The sequence below is a fragment of the Vidua chalybeata genome, chromosome Z (assembly GCF_026979565.1).
Source record: "Vidua chalybeata isolate OUT-0048 chromosome Z, bVidCha1 merged haplotype, whole genome shotgun sequence".
Classification (NCBI taxonomy): Eukaryota; Metazoa; Chordata; class Aves; order Passeriformes; family Viduidae; genus Vidua; species Vidua chalybeata.
Window position 1 is genome coordinate 41,179,780 of NC_071570.1, and position 16,182 is coordinate 41,195,961.

At 51.7% G+C, this 16,182-nt stretch overlaps 2 protein-coding genes across 2 annotated transcripts; both read right to left on the reverse strand.

The window, feature by feature from the left end:
• Window positions 1–1,077: 1,077 nt before the first annotated feature.
• Window positions 1,078–2,656, reverse strand: LOC128782200 (avidin-like). The gene is made up of 4 exons (XM_053932429.1): window positions 2,579–2,656; window positions 1,863–2,076; window positions 1,329–1,449; window positions 1,078–1,177 (listed from the first exon to the last, which is right to left on the reverse strand). The coding sequence occupies exons 1-4, from the start codon at window positions 2,654–2,656 to the stop codon at window positions 1,078–1,080; spliced, it is 513 nt and encodes a 170-aa protein (XP_053788404.1).
• Window positions 2,657–4,843: 2,187 nt separating this feature from the next.
• On the reverse strand, window positions 4,844–7,127 carry LOC128781779 (avidin-like). Its single transcript, XM_053931694.1, is given in 6 exon segments — window positions 4,844–5,012; window positions 5,094–5,214; window positions 5,554–5,751; window positions 5,754–5,766; window positions 5,870–5,971; window positions 6,844–7,127. Coding segments are annotated over 6 exon segments (543 nt in total). The 5' UTR covers window positions 6,919–7,127; the 3' UTR covers window positions 4,844–4,978.
• Window positions 7,128–16,182: the final 9,055 nt, after the last annotated feature.

Here is a 16,182-nt window from a genome sequence, read left to right on the forward strand (position 1 = left end):
TGGAAAATACCCCTCTCCTAACACATCCCCCTCCTCCTTTTTGTCTTTTTCAGTCCCAAATTCATGGCCTATCACAGGTACTCAGAGAAATTCCCCCTGGAGATTCTTTTGCCGTTGTCCTGGATGCGACCCTATGTTCTTTTGGTCTGACAGCAGTTCCTGCCTTTCTGTGATGTTTGGCAGGGACAAACCACCTTGTTAGAGATCCCAGGGTGGTGCCAGGTTTCCTTCCACTTCATGGCACCATGCTGCAGCTTCACTAGAGCTGAGCCAGGCTTGATGGACTGTGCGCCCATGGTGCTGTCATCCCTGGAGTGGGGGTGTTTTCATAACACTTCTACAAGAGGCTTTCTCTTCACCCACGACCTGCCTAAAGTTTTGTGTCAAAAGAGCTGACTGAGTTTGGCAGGTGTCCACAGAGGCAAATAGAGAGGCACTGCCAAAATGCAGTGGTAAAGAAGGGGAAAATCCCTGAGTGTAACCCAGGGGGATGGGATGGGATGGGATGGGATGGGATGGGATGGGATGGGATGGGATGGGATGGATGGGATGGGATGGGATGGGATGGGATGGGATGGGATGGGGGCTTTAACTTGTGCACATTTTACTTGATGTGCCATACAGCACAAAGTTAATCAACATCTCAAATCTACTGATAATGCTGCCTCCATTGCCCAATCCAACAGAGCATGGAGTGCCAGTACTAGAAAGGGTCTGGTGGGAATGGATATGAAGGCATTGCAAGGAAGTGAGCTGAATTCAGGATGCTGCTGCTAGCCCTGCCACCATCAGGCAGGTGGGAAATGATGGCACAGGGTGGAAGTTTGGGTTTAGATGAGATGGGAAATAAGCCCAGGGAGGCAGATGGGTGGGATCAGGGAGAGATGCAGATGTCCCTGCAGAAGGGCAGTGGTGAGACCTCACCTCAGCAGGGGTATCTTTGGGGACAGGAGGTATAGCAAGGACAGACTTTAAGAAAGGGCAACCACAGCTGATGATTTAAACATTTTATTCTCAACTGGGAGGCAGGTTTTTCTTGCCTTGTTGGGGGGTTAAGGCTGCAGCCAGACCATCTCATCATGGGGCTGGTGAAGACACAGCCTCACAAGGACGAGACAAGTTTGGCAGGATCTTTCCTTTTGTGGTGTGTTTGCGTGTGAAGACATTTCTGCCCACCCTGTGAGAAGTTGAGAGTACCTGTAGGATGACCCACAGACACTGCCTGCTCAGAGCTGCCAGTGCTCGCAGCAGTGATGGGGTGCCCCTGAACTCCCCCCAAGTTTCCACATCCCTCTGTGGGATTAGTGTCACTCATATGCCCCCACTACCTCGTGGCTTTCCAGTCCTCCTCAAGGGACCCGACAGCTTCACGCAGCAGCCACATGGTGCTCAGCGTCTCCTTTCCACCTGCGTCCACAAAGCATTGACCCACGAAGGCGGTGCTGGCATCTGGGAGGAAGCACTTATTGGGAGATCCATGGAGAAACTGGCTGCTTCCTCTTCCCCACTGTCCTCCCAGACACAGCTGTGTTCCTGCTCCAATGGCCACACAACCACCAAATTCATGCTGGGGGGTCCTGCCCTTCCCTGTGACTCCCTCAGGTAAGGCAGGATTTGTAGCATCACATCCCAGTTGTGCTGACAGGGTCTGGACCCACCGTGGTTGCCCCAAGTGTGCTGGCTGAGGAGGGGTCCCTGTTCAAGCCCAGCATTTCCCCAGAGCACCATGCTGTGCAGGTGCTGCTGCTTAGCTGCACCAAAGCACCATCCAGCTGAATTCCTGGTGAAAGAAAATTCCTGCTGGCTGCATGCATGGCTTCCACTGACACTGCCATGCCAGCCCCAGGTATCCCAGCACTTACTCGAGAACTTGTCCCAGTGCACAGTGAAGACAAAGGTGGGCCAGCCCTCCTCTCCAAGCTGCTGCTGGGCACCCCTCAGTGGGGAGATTTGGGCACAGCCCCCAGAGAGGGTGACTTGTGTGAGGTATTGTCCCTGGAAGTCCCCATTGTCCCTCAACACCGAAATCTCCATCAGTGAGTCCTGGTCATTCCTCCACAGTCCGCTGAGCTGGCACTGAAGGAAGACAGGCACACACTCTCTGTCCTCACCCCATCCCTGCTGCTGCCCCACACCAGGGGAGCCGCAAGCCCTGCTGAGTAGAGCTGCAGGGCATTGGCTGTCCTTAGTCCCAGTTTGGGGAAATGCTGCCCCAGGGTGCTGCTGAGAGGATGGTGGAGCAAGGCCAGAATATCCCAGCCCTGCAGCATGCATGGGACACCCAGACACAGACCCAGACGTCGCAGGTCCATGCACACATGCAGGGTGCTCCCAGGCACAAACCCCAAGGCAAGGAATGCCCAGTGCATGGTTCCCTCATGGGAACAAATCTTTCTGGAGGTGGTACCAGGTGGCTGAGGGTGATCCAGGGATACCTTGCTCTCTGCCTGGACTTGGTTCTTGCAAGGCTCTCCTGCTTGTCTAAGCCTAAAATGGCATTTAAGGGAGAACTCCTGGCTGCCCACACTGCATCCTATTGCCATGTCTGCCATGCTCCCATTGTCATCCATCCCCGTACCTTCCTCTCTGCAGGAGCAACACACTCTGCCAGGGCCACGGCGAGGGCAAGGACCAGGATGAAAACACCGCCCCTCATGGCTGCATGGCTGCGAAATGCCCAGCCCAGCTCCCTCTCTGCCCTGCATCCCAAACCCCTTTATAGAGCTGTAACCAGAGCCATGACGGCTGGCAGCTGTGGCTTGAGTGTCCTGATGTCAGCGTGCCCAGGCCAGGTGAGGTGAGGAGGTCTGCCTGACCTGTGTAGCACTGGAGGAATGCAGGGACGAGCACGGCTGTGCAGGGAGGTGGGGATGCAGGGATGATTTACACATCCACTCTCCAAGAGGCTCTGCCGACCCCTTTCCTTGCTCAGTACTGGAGCCCTGGGGGCAGGCATGGCCTGACACTGTCCACTGCCACCGACCCAGTGCTGCCACTGAAACACAGGCTGGAGCAAAAGCAGTCTGGCCAGCTATGCTCTGCTGCACTGACTGGTGACGGGTCTGCCTGCAGGGGCTCATCCCCTGTCACCGTCCCCTCCTGCACTGCGTCTGCTGCTCTTTCTAAACTGTTTTTCATCCTGGCTGTGCTGGGCTTTCCTCGGATTTGGGATTAAAGACTGTCACTGCAGCAGGAACTCTTGAATCAGCCATTCTTGCAAGTGCAGAAAGGCTTTCCTGGAAGATATGTAGAAGTTAAAATTTGCTTATTCCTGTGGGAGGGCATGTTCTGTGCACAGTGTCTCCCTAGACACTGTGGGAGGCAATGCCATATGCGTGATGCTCTGAGGCGGGGCAGGGCCCTGTCTGACCCTTCCCAAGCGGTTCCTAATTGTGCAAGACTGGAATGGGGCTGCTCAGACTGCCTGGCATTTGCACAGGGACATGGCACAGACACAGATAGAAGTGGCATCTGGCTGTGTCCAGACCATGAGGTCACTCTCTGGCCCCTGCCCAAGCACAAAGGGTGAGATCTGCTTTGACAATCTATCTCATCTTTCCTGGGCCTGAAGACAAGGAAACCCATTCTCCTCTTCCTCAGGGAGGAGGATCCTTTGTTCAAATTGCACTTTGCTTTTAATGAAAGAATTATAGGGCTGTGTTCAGCTCCCATCCTGGGGACTTCCTGCAAAAGCCCTTGGGATCTTGACACTGCTCTCCCTTGCTTGCTGCCCAGCTGGCTCCCAGCACCCAGGACTTGGCATTCCCCTGTGGGCTCCATGCAACACCCACAGGGGCAGCACCAGCACAGAGCAAGGATGGACAAGTGCCCTGCAGCCCACCCACTAGCCTTGCAGTCATCCCTGAGCATGTCAGCCTCATCTTGCATGATCCATGTGGTCCTTCAGTATTTCCTTTCTCTCCTCATCTGTGAAGCTTTGGCCCATGGAGACAGTGATGGAGTCTGCAGTCTGTGAAGGGGTGGGATGAGATGGGGATGGGATAGGATGGGATGGGATGGGATGGGATGGGATGGGATGGGATGGGATGGGATGGGATGGGATGGAGCTGTCCCTCTCAGGCACCCAGTTTGTCAGTGGGAAAGGCTGCTCGTGGGTGGGAGATGTTTCCCTCCCCAGCTTCCTGTCCTGCTGGGACCTTGAACAAGCATGGGATATGCAGGGCATGGTGGCATGAATCCCAGGCAGTATGCCAGCTCAGGCCATGCAGCACTGTCCCAGGTTATTTTGAGAATTAAAGACACAAGGACTAAGTTTCAGATTCAGACCCAGAGCTGATTTCCTGGAAATCATTTTCTTCTAAGGCAGAACAGGCGCTTCCTGTTTTGGTCAGTCACATAGTCCATTGGGCAGAGATTTGAGAGGCTGTATTTGCTGCTCATTAGCTTTTCAGTAAATCACATTTCCAGGAAGTTTTGGGCTGGGTGTACTGCAGCTACTGGCCATGTGTGGCTGGTACAGAGCAGTCCTTGGCACTTTTCAGGAGTGTGGATGCAGCCAAGGCCCCCCACCTGCCTGCTTAAGGGCTGTTTTAGAGCCAGGGGCCTCCCAGCCAGGTTTTTGGGATGCAGAAGAGCTCCCCAGCTTACCCTCCCATCACACTCACCAGGCTTTCAGCAGGAAAGAGTGAGTGCTGGTCACAGTGTCAGAGGGTTACTTTGGAGATGCACCATCCTGTTTGGGCTGGAAAACAGGCTTTCTTGGGACCAGTCTCTTCCCAGAATAAGGGAATGAGAGTTTCACCCCACACCCACCCTCCACCGTGCTTTTGCCCAGCTTTCCCAGGACATATCCACAGACTGCACAAGGTTGTGTTTGCATATCTTTAATTTTATTTTGTGTTTTTTGAGACATCCTCCTCCAGAGCTGGAAACATCAGGGCAGGCTGGTACACACTGATCCTGCTGAGGGGACTCCTGTCTCCTGAGTGTGTCCAGGATAGGATGCTTCTCCCCCCTTTCAGCCTATTCGACTGAAGTTGTTGTGGCCTGTTCTGTGGGGAAGCAGGAGCCCATTGGTGCCCAGCCAGCAGTGGGGTGGGGATCCCAGATGGATGGGGGGTACCTTGACTCACCTGGTGGCTTTCCAGTCATCTGACTCCGAGTCGACTTTCTCCCGCAGCAGCCAGGAGGTGTGCAGGACCTCCTTCCCATCATCCCCATTGAAGCACTGGCCCACGAAGACAGCTGTGGAGTCTAAAGGAGTGGTGGCTGTTAGCATCCCAATAGGACCCTTGTTGATTTTGGAGCTTCACAGGCATCAGTGGGTTTAGTGCTCATGGAGCTTGAGCAGGTCCTGATATTTGCAGGGAAATGCTGTGCGTCAGAGCAACCCTTGGTGCTGCCTCACCCAGACCTAGTTTTGGGAGGTGTACTGCTGTCTGCAGACACCATCCAGAGTGGGGAGAGGTCAAGGAACGACAGACAAGGGACAGCAGAGAGAACAGAGGAATTGGGATGAGTACTAGGACCTGCCTGAGCTCCCCTCTCCATCCCACCACTCCATCCAACAACAGCCATCATGCAGCTACAGACCTGAGAACTTCTTCCCGTTGACAGTGAAGCCAAAGGTGCACTGTTCATCCTCATCCAGGTGCTGGGAGCCAGTCAGTTGGGACAGCCGGATGGGTTCCTCAGTGCTTGACACGGCAATGTGGTACTCGCCAGACAAAGTTCCATCCTTGCCAACCTTGAACACTTGCATCTTGGAGCCCAGATCATTCTCCCACCAGCGGTCAGGTTGCACGGCTGGGGATAAGCAGACCTGTCCCTGGGGGCTGCCTGTACATAGCCCTTACAGGCTGAGCCCCCTGGCCACAATTCCCAATGCCCAATGGGTGCTGACACTCACCTTGATATGCCTTCTGCTTTTCCCCAGGCAGCTCATGGTTGCCTTTTCCTCTTTCTTGCTGGCCTTTTTCTCCTCAGGGTGCTCACCTCCCTGGCAGAGGAGCTTGGAAAAGAACACAAACAAAGATGAGTCTGTGGATGGTGGCACAGCAGAGTGCTTCCGGAGTTCTGAGAGTGCTCGAGCATTCATTTTTAAAATACATGATTCATAAAGTTGCTGCTGTCTCAGCTATGTCAAGAGGGCTAAAAGCTGGGGTAAGCCAAGCAAAGGGGAGAGGTGAAGAGGAAAATTGAAAGGTGGGAGCCATGGACAGGCAGGAACATGGGCGGGACTCCTGCTGTAGCCCTGGCAAGTGAGCTGTGTGAATCCAGAGCAGATTTGCCCATGTTTATGGGTACCCGTGCTGTGCCCTGGACACGTGTAGCACAACAGGGAAGCTCACTGGGATGGGCATAACCCTGAGGTCCACAGTGGGCTCCGTCTCAGCCAGAGCCCTGCACATCCCACCTGCAGTTCTAAGCGCTGCCTCAGCACTCCTACGCTGCACCATCGGAGACAGCGGCAAGTCACCCCCTGGGGCAGGGTCCCCAGGCTTCCCCTGCCCCAATTCCCCTCGGTCTTTAGGAGGGAAGTGGAGGATTTCCACATGCATGGCCCCTGCTACAGGGAAGGAATCTCCATGCACATCACTCCCGGGCACACGGAAAACTGTGGAGCATCACTTCCCTCATCTCCCTCGGCAGGGTTTCCCGCTTGGAGCAGGGGATTCTCCTGTTGCCGAGTATTCCCCCGCAGAGGGGTCTTCCACGTGTGTCCCACCCCTAACAAGAGCTGCAGCTCCCATATCATGTTCCACCCCTCTGGCGAGTCTCCCACTCGTGTCCCTCCCTGAACACCGGGATCCCCAGGCATATTCCGACCCAGACTTCCCTGGAGCCGAGTTTCCCACGCGTGCCTCCCATCAGGAGCTCCACCTGGAAGCCTGCTGAAGCCATGGCCATGGACACCCCTGCAGTCAGGGAGAGAATGGAGAGGACGCGGCGGCTCATCGGGAAAGCAGCTCGGGATGCAGCAGCGGCAAGGAATCACTGGCACACCGCTCCAGTGACTCACAGACTTTTATTCTTCAGCTCCGCCACTGCTTTCCGGGAAAGCCCCGAGCTGTACCTGAGGAAGGGACTGGTACTGGGACAAGAAAGGGAAAGGAGACAAGGGACGGGGGGAGGTGTGGGGAGAGGGGTAAGAACGGGGATGGAGACAGGGCTGGGGATGAAGACAGGAAGAGGTGTGGTAGGATAGGAACAGGAACTGGGGTGGGGATGGGGCAAGGATGATGGATGGGGGATGTGCACATAGATGGGGACGGGAACAGGGGGAGGGATGGGGATGGAAGCAAGGGTGGGAGGGATGGGGATGTGTCACTGTTGAGCAGGATGGGAACAAAGAACTCCAAATTAGAAGGCAAAGAGAATGAACTCCTATTTATTTCAAATGCACCGCTCTATAGATAGAGAACATCGTGCGGACTAATTTCATTGGTCTTAGAGTAAAAACACCTCACACCATTGGTGTGCAGTGAATGATGCACAGTAGCAGAACGTATCTATAAACAATGTGAATAACAAGGTAGATTAGAGAATTATTTACATTCTTTCCCAACTGCTTCCCAGGCTCTCGCCTGGTTAGAAAACCTTTCTCTTTCTCTCTGACTGAGCTGAGAATATCCACAGGGATAGGACAGGGATGGGGGCAGGGATGAGGGATTGGAGGCAGGGATGGAGATAGGCATAGGGACTAGAAACTGGGATGGACACTGGGATGGAGATGGGCAAAACAGGCGTGCAGGAGGGGTTGTGTTGGCTGCCCACTGACATCACCCAACCTGGGGGTCTTTAGCCCCATGTCTACTGGTTGAGGGCTGTGTCTAAGTTTCCATCCTGCCCTGCAGGAACTCCTGTGTCCCAAAGCACCCTCTGGTCACTGCAGGGGATAGACAGAAGGACAGAGAGTGCAGGTACAGTAGGTGATCTACATGTGGGTCCAGGGAACTGGGAAATGAATGAAGCAAACCTGCCCCAACAGCAACAGGAAAACCTCTGAATAGGGCATTGGAGGCTGGAGGTGAGCAGCCCAGGTTGCAAGTACCAGGCAAGAGAAAAAGGAAAATGTCAGTAAAAGGGCAGGATCACATCAAGGTCAGGGACAGGACATGGGAAACTTAGGACAGCTGATGAACACAGATTGTGATGCAGAGGGGGTGGCGCCCCCAGTGCTGATTTCTTGTAAACTCTACAGTTTTACTTTCAGTTTTCTTGTTAAGTAAGCACAATGCTTAGATCATTCTCTATCCCACTGGCTGCCTTCTTAGGAGGAACCAGGAGCCAGGGAATTTGCAGCTGTGGGGGTAATGAAATGACAGAAATTAAATTTAATCTTATGTCCTGGACTAAGATGGTTCTCAGTGGCCTCATGCCCTGCTGTACAGGACTCCCAGCCTCATCCTCCACTCACACTGAGGTCCTAAGGCTTTAGCCTCGCAGAGAAGTCTTTGGGTGCTTATGGTGCTGGTGACAGCCACAGTGGGCAGTTGGGAGGGGAAGCAGGAGAATGACCCCAGCATGACCAGGGCAGTGCCAAGGATCAATGGGGATGAACTGAGGACTCTGTGCAGAATGCAGGCATGAGGATGAGGGTGCAAGGGTGAGGATGAGGACGCAGGGTGACTTTTGACCAAAAGCTGGACCACCAGGCACATCAATCAGTTGTGCTCAGTCCCTGGAGAGTCTCAGGTCTGTGCAGTCTGTGTGCAGCCCAGAGCCCAGCAGGGAATGAGGAAAAAGAGCAAATGTTGTGGTGTGTTTTGCTTTAAGTTTTTTTTTGCCCATTATTCTCTTCCCTAATCTCCTCCCCTCCCAAGTTGTCAATCCTCCCTATCCCTTCCCCTTTCTCCAGAACCTTCTTTGTCAGTCGTTTAGTACTCAATATTCCATTTGTTTCTTTGTATTATTCCCCTCCCCTGTTTTCCCTGATAGGTTTATAGAATGTTAGTCACGCCTTAGACTCCTCCCCTGCCATGCCCGCATTGGTTAGTTGTCCTATACCACGCCCCCTAATTTGTTGTATAAAAGCCTCTGTCTACTGCTTAAGTCTGGTCTTGGGGTCCCAGTGTTATGAATAAATCTAAGATTTAACAGTTGGTTTGTATGTTAACCTCTTGTCTGTTCATTTTGCAGTTCACTGGTTTTACCCCTGTTTGTATTCCCCTTACCCGATGCATCTTTCCTTATCCCCGGTTTTTGCTCCGGTTGTATTCCTCTAGTTTTGATACCCCTGTTCCTGGGAAACTAAACCCCCTTGTCCCTTCCATGGCGTCGGGCAAGTTAGCTGCTGCTCCCTGAAACGACTTCCGGATTCCCAAGAGGCCTTGCGCAGGCTGCATATTGATTACCGGACCCCAGCTGAGAACTAAAGATGGACCTAAATCACAAACCGAAGTAAGACCTGCTCGATAATCTACATCCCCAGGACAGGAAAGCCTCAAAGGAGGAGAAAAGACTTTCAACATCCCTAGAGCTGGTCGTTGTAACTTGAGAGAGGTCCGAACAGAGTCACCACCCTAGACCAACGAGCCATAATCGAGTCTCTGGACGTATCCTCCGAGGGTGGAGACTCTGACCCTGCCATAATTGACAGGATCGTCTACCCCTCCTCTGGGACGTCGACTCACCAGGGAGTAGCGGCGGCGGCGCGAACCCCGTACCCCGGCCCCCTTAGGCTGTTTCTTTAAATAAAGGCCTAATCAAGAAAGGAGTACAAGGACTCCTGGCCCTGTTATTTACGTCAATTGGGGGCTCGTCCGGGATTGGCCACGCCCACGAGGACCTAGGAGGACTGGCCATCCACCTCGGACCTTCGGTGGTCAGCTGGCCACATCCGGACGGCGAGGACCAGCCTACAGGGAGAGTCGACGGCTGAAGAGCGCCGGATTGGTAAGACCCCCGGCGGCGGGATACGGAAGGCGAGCGAGTGTGGGTGTGAGTGAGACGGGGGCTGGCAGCTCGGACCCCCGAGGCGATTGTGGACCCCTAGTACCGCGGTTCTGGACTCCCGTGAGGGGGCCAGCCGGGAACGGGGGGAAGCGAGAGAGGCCTAATACAGGCCCGGTGAAGCGAGTGAGACGCCTCCCTCACGGGATTAGCTTCCCCTGATTACGTCGTGAGGTTGAGGGAGGGACGACCCGGGCCCCGCTAGGACCTAGCCTCACGGGAAGTACGGGGAGGGAGTAGGGGCCAGGTAGGGCCCCCGAGATCTCCGCTAGGACCCGGCCTCTAGGTCAGGACCCAGGAGTGCTGGAAGGGGATAGCGCTGCCCCGTTGGGACCAGGCTCTGGGTTTCTGGGAAAAGGGGGAGTCAAGGACTGAGGGAGGGATTAGCCTGCTAGGACCTCACTCCAAAAACTTCCCCGCCCTAGGGGTTGGCCGTTGGAGGGACCCCTAGGTTTTATTTTAGTTGGTGTGGGTCTTCTATCCTTTTAGGTGTGCGTTTGGTTTAGTTTGTCCAACCCTCTGGGCAGGTGGAAGGGTTCTAAGTGGCGGTGAGCTGACCTGCAAACCCCAGGCTAACCCGGGCGCTCGGGACCCTGGGGGAGTGTGAGTTGAGCGCAGTCCAACCCTCTGGGCAGGTAGAAGGGTTTTACAGTCGTGGAGTGTTGACCTGCAGACCCTAGGTGAGTGCGTGGTGTGAAGTGTGTTCCTTCGGGCAGGTGGAGGACAGCTTGTTAGTGTGTTGACCTGCAGGCCTCAGGCTAACCCGGGCGCTCGGGACCCTGGGGAAGTGTGAGTCGAGCGCAGCAAGGATTAAGGGGACTACAGTTTTTGTTTTGTTCGGAACTGGTGTGGCCCGTTAATTGGTTTGTGGTTAGGCAAGGCCCGTTAAGAGTCTTTCTGGTAAAACCCTTAGGATGGGTCAATGTACTAGCAAGGGAAGCTCCCGTGGTAGAAAGGCCAGGAGAGTTAAGAACATTCCCCCGAATAGCCCCCTCGGGAGAATGTTAGATGACTGGGCAATAAACAAGGCAACCCAGGATTTGGATAAACTTAAAATGATCCATCTTTGTATGGAAATCTGGCCAAAGTTAGATATTGAGTGGCCGTGGTTCGGATCAGAGGATGCCTGGATGTGTGCTCAGTTAATGCAGCATTTGCGCAGTCGACCCGAGCCAGATGAGGAACAACTGGTATATGCTGCCTGTTGGGGACAGGAAAAGACTGGGAGGAAGTCTGTTAAGATCTGTAAGCTAAAAGAATGCAAGGAGGAGTCAGACAGGGAACAGGAAGGAAAGAGTAAACCATGGGATCCCCTAGACCACTTGCCTCCTCCTCTTCACCCTATAGGTCCCCCAGAACCCATACCACCTCCACTTACTCCAATTCCATTGCCCCCTCCACTAAACTTTACTTCTATACCGCTCCCTCCTCCTCCAACCCTTCCTCCCTTACCTACTTCTCCTCCTGACTCTATCTCCGTGTCGCAAGCCTCCCCCTCTCAAATTACCAGTTCCTCGTCTGACCTATCGCCCTCAATTATGTCTCCAACTCCTCAGACTCCCCCTCCACAACCTCTTGCCTCAGTACATTCCCCTCCGTCTCAGGTGTTGTCTTCTCTGCCTCCCCCACTTGTTACCCCATCAGCAGCAGTAATCCCCTTAACCCCTATCCAGTCGCCCCTACAGACCCCCGTCCTTAATGCCTCCAGTGCCTTGCAATTCCCTCAGCCCCAGATTTCCATCTCTGCCCCATCCCAACTCCCTGACTCCCTCGCTATCCCTACTTCTTCCCCAAGCCCCTTGAGTTCTCTAGTATATCCTGAACACCCGTTAGCAAAAATTGCTACCCCTATGTTTGTATCTCCGTCACCAAAGGTGGTCCCTAAGCCTCCTCATCAGTGGGGGGGATCTCACTCCTTGGGGGATAATTCCATTGGAGCCGAGGATTGGCAAACCTCTACACCTCATAATAAGACCTCACAAGAGAGGCTAGATGAGGGCCCGTATTGTAACACAAGGTCTCGAACTATGCAGGCAGATCGGCTATTTCCCTTGAGAGAGGTACCGATGGGGGGAGTTTTTGGGGGGGTAGGATATGTAAATGCACCTCTCACTTCCTCAGAGGTAAGAGGCTTTAAAAAAGAAATGGGCAATCTAGTAGAGGACCCAGTAGGGGTATCGCAACAACTTGACCAGTTTCTCAGCCCTAATATTTATACCTGGGGGGAGCTCACCTCCATCTTAAAGATATTATTTAGTCCCGAGGAAGTGAAGTTGGTTCGGGCCGCTGCTATGAGAATTTGGGAAAGGGAGAATCAAACTGGGGTTCCTGCAGACCGTAAATTACCTGTAGAAGACCCGGGCTGGAACCCCAACCAGGCGCAAGGTAGGAGAAATATGGAAGAGTATCGGACTCTGATAATCAGAGGAATAAAAGAGGCGGTCCCCAAGGGAACCAACTCTAAGCTGGCGTTTGATTGTTGTCAAGAGAGAGATGAGACCCCTGCTGCTTGGCTGGGTCGGTTGAAAAAGAACTTTTTGCAATATTCAAACATAGATCCTGAGAGCCAGGAGGGCCAGGTTTTGCTGAAAGTTCAGTTTGTATCCAAGGCATGGCCAGACATTAGGAGAAAGTTAGAGAGACTGGAAGACTGGCAGGAAAAAGGAATCAATGACTTGTTAAGAGAGGCTTTAAGGGTGTACTTGCGTAGAGAAGAAGAGAAAGCCAAGAGCAAAGCACGGATGATGGTTGCAGTGGCAAGAGAAAGCGTGGGGGTAGGGAAAGAAATGGCTGAAGGAAAGGAAAACCCTAATCCACCTGGTGGGAAAACGTCCCTTAACAAAGGTCAGGTGGCAGCTTGGCGAGTGAGGCCCAGGCGGTCCGAGGATCTAAAATGTTATTATTGTGGAGAGGTAGGGCATTTTAAGAGGGACTGCAAAAAGGCCTCGCGAGATGAAGCCATCATGAGAGAGCAGGAGGCCCTGGAAAAAATATTAAGAGGACAGGACTAGGGGTGTCAGGGGCTCTATGTGTTAGGGGACCTCATGTACCATTCTATGGAGCCCTTGATAACTTTAGAAGTAGGTCCCTATTTCCAAGAGTTTGAGTTTTTAGTTGATACTGGTGCAGATCGTTCTAGTATTAACCAGGTTCCATTGGGAGTAACCATGGGAATTGAGACTTGTGAAGTTGTAGGGGCAGAGGGTAGGCCCTTTTCAGCGCCAGTTTTGAAAAGTATACTAATAAAAGGGAATTCCCCGGGCGGGTCAGGTGGACTTGGTCTACCTCCCTGACTTAGATACTAATTTGCTGGGTAGAGACCTCCAGGTCCAGTTAAGCATAGGAATAATTCCTCAAGGGGGAAGGATGGTGGTTAAAATGCTGAGGTTGACTGAAATAGACTTGGGGGAAATAAGTCAAGAGGTTTGGGCTGAAAAGAGAAAATATGGACAGTTGGATATTCCCCCTTTAAAGGTACAGATGACAGAGGGACCTCCTATACAGGTTAAACAATATCCTTTGTCGTTAGAGAACAAAAGGGGTCTAGAGCCCATTGTCCAATCTTTGCTAGACGAAGGTATTTTAGAACCGTGTATGTCACCACATAATACCCCTATATTGGCAATCCGGAAGGCTGAAGGGAAATATCGTTTAGTACAAGATCTTCGGGAAGTCAACAAAAGAACTATAGCAAGACACCCTACGGTACCAGATCCTTATACCCTTCTAAGTAAGATCCCTCACCACCACGCATGGTTCACCACCATAGATTTGAAGGATGCCTTTTGGGCCTGTCCATTGGATCAGGAATGTAGGGACTGGTTTGCTTTTCAGTGGGAAAACCTGGAGGGAAGCAGAAGGATGCAGCTAAGGTGGACTAGGCTGCCACAGGGCTTTTGTGAATCTCCTAACCTGTTTGGGCAGGCTTTGGAAAAAGTTCTGGAGACCTTCACCCCCGAGGAGGAAGTACAGGTACTCCAATATGTAGATGATCTCTTAATCTCGGGAAAGGACCGGGAGCAAGTTCGGAGAACCAGTATCAAATTACTGAACTATTTAAGAATAATTGGACTGAAAGTGTCAAAAGATAAATTACAGTTTGTGGAACCCCAGGTAATGTACTTAGGACATATGATTGGACATGGGTACAAAAAATTGAACCCTGAAAGAATCTCAGGGATCGTATCAATTCCGGCCCCAAAAACAAAAAGGGACATCAGGAAACTATTAGGCTTATTTGGCTATTGTAAATTATGGTTGGAAAATTACACTAAGAATGTCAAATTTCTATATGAAAAGCTGGTTCTCTCGGACCCCATAGAATGGACAAGAGAAGATGATGAGAGTTTGGAAAGACTCAAGGGAGCTCTTATCACGGCACCGGTCCTGGGGTTGCCAGATTTAAAGAAGGAGTTTCATCTATTTGTTAATGCCGAAGAAGGAATAGCACACGGGGTCTTAACTCAAGAATGGGCTGGTCATAAGAAGCCTATTGCTTATTTATCAAAACTCTTAGATCCCGTAGCTAGAGGATGGCCCACATGCCTCCAGGCTATAGCGGCCACAGCTCTTAGAGTTGAAGAGGCCCAGAAGTTGACATTCCAAGGAAAAATAAGAGTATATACTCCGCATGATATTAAGGGCATCCTCAGCCAGGGGGCACATAGGTGGCTCTCCGATGCCCGAATATTAAAGTATGAGATTATGTTGATGAACTCAGAACATCTAGAATTAGTTACCACCAAATTAGTAAATCCAGCCCAATTTCTGTCCGGAGAACCAGCCTCTGGTTTAGAACATTGTTGTGTGAATGCTATCAGTCTACAGACAAAAGTCAGAGCAGATTTAGGTGACACACCCCTTAGGCAAGGAGAAATATATTTTTGTGATGGGTCATCAAGGGTAGTGAATGGGAAACGAATGTCGGGATATGCAGTGATAAAAGTATCGGATGAGAAAAGTCTAGAGGTCCAAGAGAAAGGAAAACTACCAGTACACTGGTCTGCCCAATTATGTGAAGTGTATGCTCTGAGGAGAGGATTAAAGCTTCTAGACGGGAAGTGTGGAACAATTTACACCGATTCTCGGTATGCCTTTGGTATTGTCCATACCTTTGGAAAAATCTGGGAGGAAAGGGGCTACCTGAACTCTAAAGGCAAAGATTTAGCCCATCGGGAAATGGTCAAATCCATCTTAGAGGCATTATTGAAACCTGAAGAGATTGCAGTAGTCCACGTGAGGGGGCATCAGAGAGGTAACACCCTAGAAGTGAGGGGGAACCGAGCAGCCGACATAGTTGCGAAAGAAGTGGCCCAAGACCCAAAGGAGCCAGTTAAAGTTTTAAAATTAACGGATGCTACTAGTATTAATGGGGGAGAGGATGCCTTGAGGGAACCTATGATATTCTCAGAGCGAGAACAGAAAGTAATACAAGAGCTAAACCTGCAACAAGGGCCCCAAGGGGAGTGGGTTCTTCCAGATGGGAGGAAGTTTATATGTAAAGCTATAGCACGGAGGGTTTTAGCCGAAATACACCAACTTACTCACTGGGGGACTCAGGGACTGTGTGATCAATTTTTGAGAGAGTATGTATGTGTGGGAATATATGACATAGCCCGGGCAATCACTCAAGGTTGTATAACATGTCAGAAAGTAAACCAAAAGGTGATGAGAAAACCGATACCGGGAGGAAGAAAATTGGCTGAGCGACCATTCCAAAATGTGCAGATTGACTTCACCGAAATGCCACCGGCAAGAGGATATAAACATCTCTTGGTAATTGTAGATCATTTAACTCATTGGCCTGAAGCTTTCCCCACCCAAAATGAGACTTCGGGAACGGTAGTAAAAATTTTGTTAGAAAATATCATCCCCCGATATGGGTTAATTAATAATATTGATTCTGATCAGGGCCCCCATTTCACAGCTCGTATTCTTCAGGACACTACTGAAGCTCTGGGAATTAAATGGAGGTTACATACTCCATGGCATCCCCAAAGCTCTGGCAGGGTAGAGAGAATGAACAAGACTATCAAGATGGCGCTCACCAAATTGGTTTTAGAAACCGGTTTAGACTGGGTAAAGTGTCTTCCTCTTGCATTACTTCGGATCCGAACTCAACCCAGAGCAGACCTGGGAGTATCTCCTTATGAGATGTTGTTTGGTCTTCCATTTCTAATCTCCCCTTTCAGTACGGCGCAACATGTAGAGGGAGAAGAAGCATCCCGGAGATATTTAGAAACAATCCTAAAAACACTAGAGGAACTT